The sequence below is a fragment of the Montipora capricornis genome, chromosome 8 (genome assembly GCF_036669925.1).
Source record: "Montipora capricornis isolate CH-2021 chromosome 8, ASM3666992v2, whole genome shotgun sequence".
In the NCBI taxonomy this organism is placed as follows: domain Eukaryota; kingdom Metazoa; phylum Cnidaria; class Anthozoa; order Scleractinia; family Acroporidae; genus Montipora; species Montipora capricornis.
Genome location: NC_090890.1, coordinates 21,080,884 through 21,088,383, shown reverse-complemented (window position 1 = coordinate 21,088,383; position 7,500 = coordinate 21,080,884). Strand labels below are relative to the sequence as shown.

General features: G+C 41.3%; 1 protein-coding gene across 3 annotated transcripts in view; it reads right to left on the bottom strand.

The window, feature by feature from the left end:
• The window catches only part of LOC138059500 (RNA polymerase-associated protein CTR9 homolog), a 74,519-nt gene that overhangs the window by 38,839 nt on the left and 28,180 nt on the right, over positions 1–7,500 (bottom strand). For all 3 annotated transcript variants that reach the window (XM_068905141.1, XM_068905143.1, XM_068905144.1), the window contains 2 exons: positions 3,448–3,535; positions 2,094–2,201 (listed from right to left, as the gene is read on the bottom strand). In XM_068905141.1, the coding sequence (XP_068761242.1) occupies positions 2,094–2,201; positions 3,448–3,535 (196 nt within the window). The remainder of the gene's footprint in view (positions 1–2,093; positions 2,202–3,447; positions 3,536–7,500) is intronic.

Here is a 7,500-nt window from a genome sequence, read left to right as displayed (position 1 = left end):
TTTGGCCAATGCAGGTGTACGTTATAATCTGAGATCGAGGAACACAGTCTTAATGTACTCATTTTATTTACATGTATAACAAAACCATTGATTTTATGACCTTGAACGACCAACTTCAAAGAACACGAAGATAACTATTGCGACAAGAATAGCCCTTTTAGTATGGTCACATTCCATTAACCATAATGGAAAACATTGCAACACTATACCAGTCACTGTCTGGGAGTTAATAGGAATAAATAAATACAGGGATGTCCTTAGAGGCCATAACCCGTAACACCTGTTACGGCTGAGCTCAGTAAAATGTTACGGGTGATGATTGCTGCAGAATAAAATTAATAGTCATGGAGCAAAACAAATTGAAATTTATTTATAAACATTTACCTTCTAAAGAAATTATAATTGCTGCCTAGTGTTGCCTGACGTGTGTTCCAGATTCTAAGACATGTTTTTGGTAAAAACCCAAACATTTTCTGTAAAAAAAACTTTTGGAGAACATCCCCGATTGATCGTTGTTGGATTCCGACACCATTTTCAGCGACAAAATCATTATCAATACACTGTACTTGATATACATGTAAATGGCATTCCGCTGACCATTTTCCATGGTTCTGTGATGCATGATAATTTCCATATGGTTGCTTTATCTTTACTCATTGTGAAGTTTATCTTTTTGCCCTGTTTGCATCACTTTTTGATTGAGAAAATATAAGATTTACACCTCAGAGTGCAGGAAAATGCATTTCAGAGCATCTAATTCTAAGAAATTTCTGGGCGACCATGCCCCCAGACCCCCTAGGGGCTCAGGCCCTTTGACCCTGCCTTTACATGGCCTTTGGCCATGTATTTACATGTTACAGGTGAAATCATGAGTGTTACACCTGCTTCAAAACTTAATGACAGCCCTGAAATAAATAATAATAACTATGGATAAAAGAGAAACTTGTTTACATGCCAAATCTTTATTAAAAGTAGATATCTACATGTACAGTAATCAGTAATCAGTAATTCAGCAAGTCAGTATTCAGCAATTCTCTGCGGAATCAGACATGGACTTTCTTTAAGCCATCAAACTCTTGAAGCTTTAACACTGATATGAAAGAGGACTGCCAGATGATCATTCGTTCCAGATACAGTGTGGATATCAGAAATAACACGTGGGTAGGATGAGAATAATAGATCAGACGTTTTTCCAGATGTTGGACGAGTAAGGCACCTCACATGCTGCATGAGTGAAAAGTCCTCTATAATTTGAAGAAACCTACTATGTTGAGCTGAGGTAGCTTAGTTGTTAACAAAATAATGGAACCTCAGCGGACCAGTTGATACCCTCAAGGTTGAAGTCTCCTGCCACTACTATGCTTGGGTGATGATTAGAGGATACAAGAACACAAATTAAAGTGTATTCAGCAGGTGTTACTTTGCTGCATTTGATGTGGCACCAGGAGAGACAAAGATCGCATTGAATTGCTTCATGGTTATGAGCTACGCTTCTTTGGCAAACTGAACATACGTTTTTATTACAGTTAGCAGCTGGACCAGGATTGGAAGAAATATCGCCACATGAAAGAAGCCATATCAGTAGGAAACCAGCAACTACGGTAAGTTGAGCTAGTATGCCAAACTTGAGGCCAGGAAAGTCTTATGACAGTGTGCATGAAATGCATAAGTACACTCAATTTCTTAGAATAGTGACCACACTACCACGAAAGTTGTGGTAACAGTGCAAAAAGTATATGACTTCAGTCCTTTTTGCTTAAGGAGATGTAGTGAATCGTTTGGATGCCGTGAGCATACATTAGAGAGCAGAAATATAATTTAAAGAATACAGCTTGAGAAAACACAACCAGCCGGCATTACACCCCGCAGACTACTTGAACCAATGCTGCAGACTATTTGAACCAATGCTGCAGACTACTTGAACCAATGCTGCAGACTACTTGAACCAATGCTGCAGACTACTTGAACCAATGCTGCAGACTATTTGAACCAAGCTTAAACAAAGGACTGCAGATCTCAAGTCCCACACTGAAACTAATGGTTCATGGGGCCTCCTGAATTACTATTGAGAGTTAATTTAATGTACAGCATACCTTCTTGAAGAAGAAATGGTTTGCCAAATGATTCAGAACCATGGGATTGGAGTTATCGAGTCCATAGGCTTGTGAAAGCAGCTGGACACCATTCTTAATTGAATCTCCCTGTCAACCAAAACGAACAAGACAGTAAGTCTCTTATCAGTTACAAGTTACACTAGCATAAACAACTCCACCTTTTTCAACAAAATATCTAACAATGCTATTTTAGATAGATAACAAGGACCAAATTTTTCAGTGGTACTGGTACATTGTTCTGACTTCCTCTACAGATAATGATGAATGGGGCAATTTTACAGTCACGCAAGTACAATGTACACGTAAAATGTAGTAAATGGATAATGACTCTTTCAAGGTGGTTCTTTTTTCAATAAAGCGATTGTGCAGTCCAGTTGCCGAGGTCAACAAGCACTAAGGATTTACATGTACGATAATTCTAGCTTCGAACTTTACGGCTTTGTTGTCGCTAGCAGGTTAGTATGATCCACAGCATTATCCCCTCCCTCTGGAGTCAAGGCTGGGCCTTGTTATTATATGCACTCAAATAAACTCAGGTCACTCCAATGCGGTTCTGTCAAGTCTGCGCAGTGACTTCCCCCAAGCTTGTTGGCGGCGTTGCCCTCTGAATATTGCCTGCTAACTGATACTCTTCCATAATCCAGCACATACTGTTTTGCATTCAGCTCATAGTGCTGGGGAGCTAGAGATAAGTGAGGTCCCTTTGCCACACAATCACCAGAAGTTGCACAGGCTAAGCTAACGCAAGGCAGTGCTCCCCCATCAACACCAACCAGATTCAATGACTGTTTGCTCATACATGTGTATTTAGCAGCCTTGTTGGTGGTAGCGCACTGCCTAGTATTGCCTACCCAAAGTTCTTATCTATGGCTTAGGCTTGTCTGCAAGGGGAGCAGATGAGCCCTGTAGAAAGGTGATGACTGATACAGTTTGGATGAACTGTTGAACAGATGTGTATTATAACTGGGGGCATTGAGAAGGGCTTATACCAGCTACTTGAGAAAATCAATGACCATATCTTAATCATTATTTGTGCCATTTATAATTAACCACAGATCTTGCTCCAATGCAAGTGATTTCATTGGACATCAGAATTGCCTCCATGTACAACGGTTAGATCTTCTTCATGTTAAGCTTTCATATTTCCAATTCCTAGTAAGTGTAAAATTATCAAAAGAACAGCAAAGAGGATGGGCACGTCCCCTGTGGAATAACATCCCCTGAGGAATACCACCCCTTCTGGAAACCATGTGATGGTACTATACTTAATTAGCGTATTCTGGGACTAGTGATTGGCGTTTTCATCCTTTACATTGGCATCATCAGGGTTTACCTTTTTTGAGTTCAGTTCAAGGATGGCAAGACCTGTCATGGCTCCAGTGCACCGTGGATCCAAGCAGAGGGCTCGCTCAAATGCTAGTCTGTATAGAGAAAGAGAGAGACAACGTGGGAGTAAGTTGTAGTTCAACAGAACACGAGATACATATACATGTTGTACTATAAGAAACACATTGTGATTTTGAAGGATCCTGTTTTAACAACAGTGATAGCGAAACTAGAAAGTTAAACCCTAAATTTTAACCTAAGATCTCTCAAAGAGGAAAATATTATGTAACAGTCATGTATATATTATGGTCCAAACTTTGTCTTGGTTTTAAATTTTTCAAACCAGTTCCATATTGATTTTTCTTTGTCTGATATTTGCTGTAGTTCAATTTGTTCCTCTGTTTTAATTTTTTTTCAAACCAGTTTAAATGTTGTAAACTCCTTTTTTTATTGATTGCCTAAAAAGAGGACTTTTTTTTTTTAGGGATGTAGTTAATCAAAGGGGGCATGGTTGTTTAAAGGGGGATATCAAAAGAATGAGACAAAAAAAGGATCCTTTTTTGTCCCTTCTACTTCTCCTGATCTTCACTACTATCTCTGTATATCCTACCCCACCCTTTTGTCACTCATCTATTCCCCCTTAATACATGTACCACCATATAGCCCCCTCCCCCCTGAATACCACTTATGCCCACCCCCTCTTACATCTCTGTCAGCATATAATGACTCGAAGTATTCTGATGATGACTGGTATTGTGGTATCTGCCTTCCTGATATATTTCTTTTTAATCATTTTGATAATGATACCAATTTTTTTTTCCCTTGTTAGATCTTCAATCTTCTGCCAACTTTGACAGCTCTCTTTTGAGAGATAAATATTTAAATCTGTTCTTGGAAGACCCTGATACTTATCAACTTCTTCACAACTCTGACCTTGATCAGACATCAATATGCTCATATAAACTTCTAATTTACTATCTACTAGATGCACTTATATGAACAGTAGACAGTTTAATGTGTTTGCAGCCTCCTCTAACTGCTTCTCGTTGTTTCACTTAAATATACACAGCCTCAAATAACACTCCTATGACCTACAGGAATACCTCTCCACCCTTAACACATCTTTCTCTGCCATTGGTCTCTCTAAGACTTGGTTAGATACATCTTCTTATGATTTTGTATAGTATCCCTGGTTACAGTTTCATTTCGAACCCCTGACCTGTTGGATCAGGAGGTGGTGCTGGCATATTTCTTTGTGATACTTTTGAATACAAGAAAAGGTGTGACCTTGAATCTACAAAATGCATCCTTGAATATGTTTTTGTTGAAATTGTTCAACCAAATAAGGAAAATAATGTCATCTTGGGTTGTTTATACAAACCCCCTAACGTTCAGACTGAAATCTTTAATGATGAAAATGATAATTAAAGAAATCCTTGCTAAAATTGGTTACTAAATTAATATTGTTAATGCTGATTCACATGTCCCTACTAATGATTTCATTGATCTCATGTATTCCAATAGTTTCTATCCTTTTATCTCTAAATCAACGAGGATTACATCTCGTTCAGCTACTTTGATTGACAAAATTTTCTCCAATAACCTTGACCATGACAAATTTAGTGGTATCCTCTGGTCTGACATATGTGATCACTTACCTATATTTCAGATCACCGATCGTTCCCTTAAATCTAAAACCGAACCTTCAGTTTACCATAAACATCTAATAACTACTCATAACATTGAAAATTTTCGTTCCAATCTTTGTTCTATTAACTGGGAGTTCTTACAATCCTCTTCTCCAAACGAGTTATTCAATTCTTTTATGGACTCTCTTTATCCAATTCATGAAACATGCTTTCCTGTTAAGATTATTACTGCCAAAGAAAGTTCAAAAGTCAAACCTCGGTTTACAAATATAACTATCTAACTAAACTATGTAGGAAAGTTACTACCATGATAAATGGTCTCCAATATGTTCCTCACTAAAACAAACCTGGTTCTTAATCAAATCCGTAAGGCTGTTATAGCCAGGGAGTGGGTTGTGAGACTGGGCTCTCACAACCTCTCGAAATGCTCCCAATGGTGTGCGACTCTAAGAGCCTCTGTCAGCTACATGTAAGTCCAACTTCTGGCCTTCGCACAGCAGAACTGGCACCACCGACAGGAGAAAGGGCAAATGCAAAGCCACTGGTGCCTTAAAACCAGTTGCCCAGGGTAGATTGGGCTCTTAGCCTGTGAAGGGAGCCCATCTAGGAGAAGGTAAACCCTGATTTCAAACCTCCGCTGCCTTGCGGCTGTACCTGATCTCCGGAAGGCTTCAGGAGTAAAGCTCGAGGACAAATCCGGAGTGGAGCCTCTAAGGCATGGAACTAGCCCCAAGTTGTATTGGTTGGGTATTGGTTCTTCCTTTCCCTTGGACCCAGCCAGTGACACTGAGAGGGGGACACTTGTTGTATGGGTAACCCAGCGTCTCCTTATCTTCCCGCCCAGGCCTTAGCGCAAACTCGAGAGGGCACTCCAGCGGTGTCGCAAGACTCCCGCACAACATGTGACGAGGCAGTTTATTGGTTCTAAGCTACGACTGACTGGCGTAAGAAGGCGTGCCAGGGGTCTTGTCCAACAGTGGGAGAAGCCCTTGCAGCCTCAAGCTGGGAAGCCCCCAGCCAGTAAGGTGCCGCCCCATCATTGCTTGCCTGCTCTATGGGGTGCGTAGAGCTTAGGGGACCCTCCCGACAAGCGAGCAAGTACTTGCACGAAGCAGTCAAAAGCAAAAAACTACGAAGATTCCAGCTGGAACATTCGCACCATTTGCCCTGGTCTCTCCACTGACCTTCAGCCACTGGATGACTCCCACAAGCCATCATCAACAAGGAGCTGGCATGACTCAACATCAACGTCGCCTGTCTCCACAAGACCTGGCTGTCCGACAGTGGGTCACTTATGGAAAGAGACTACACCTTCTTTTGGCAAGGCCTGTCCCAGGACGAGCTGAGGCACTACGGCGTAGGTTTTGCCGTCAGGAACTCACTGATTGCCACCACAAAAACCCCCCCAGAGAGTCAACGAGAATTCTTGCCCTTCGCATAAAAACATCAGCGGGCTTTGTGAACATCATATTCGCCTACGAGGAAACCAGAAGCCAAGGATCAGATCTACGAGGCTCTGCAGGAAAACACTATCCCGAAATCCCAAGTTCAGAGGGCATATATTTGCTAGGCGATTTCAAGGCTGGCGTTGGGACAGACTGGCAAGCATGGCCTACCTGCCTTGGTCACTTCGGCATCAGCAGGACGAATGAGAACGGGCAGAGGTTGCTCAACCTCTGCTGTCACCACGGCCTCTGCATCACCAACAGCTACTTTAGGTGTAAGGAGCTGTACAATGTGTCTTGGAGGCACAACAATCATTACTAATTCCCCACCACATGCACATACTTTGTTTGTTTTCCTTCAAATGCAGAAGCTCTTGCCCTCTCCTTTTTCATCCAGGACTCGAGACTAACTTTTCAGCTCACTAGCCAGTGGCTAGTATCAGGTCTAACTTAACTTGCCAAATCTAAATTTGCACTAGCCAGTCTCGTCATGCGCAGTTTCATTCATTTGTAAAAACTATCCAATCTCGACCCCAGAGCTCTTCTCCTGACTGAGGGAGAGAAGAGCTCTGGGGAACCCTGAAACAATGTGTCTTCTCGTTGGTTTTCATGAAGAACAATCAAAAGCGTCCCTAATTGGTGCATTCATGTTAGTACAAGGAGTGAGCACATTTGCAAACACAACTCGGGCTTATAGTAAATATTTCCATATTCTCACATCCATCCTCGCGACAGCAGCGCAAATATGCTGGAGTGTACGGTTTCTCGCATTTTTCTCACAAAAGCAAAGTTTTCGCGGCCCTGAGGTCAATTTTCACGGAACTATCACCATATTAAACTTTGCAACTCACAAATGTACTGGTCGGAGTATAGAAAACGCAGAATAAAGTAAATTAAGAAATAACCCGTACATAACACTAAACTGCTCGTTTGGAAGTCTGTGGAAAGGCTGTTCCTTTGCTTGCA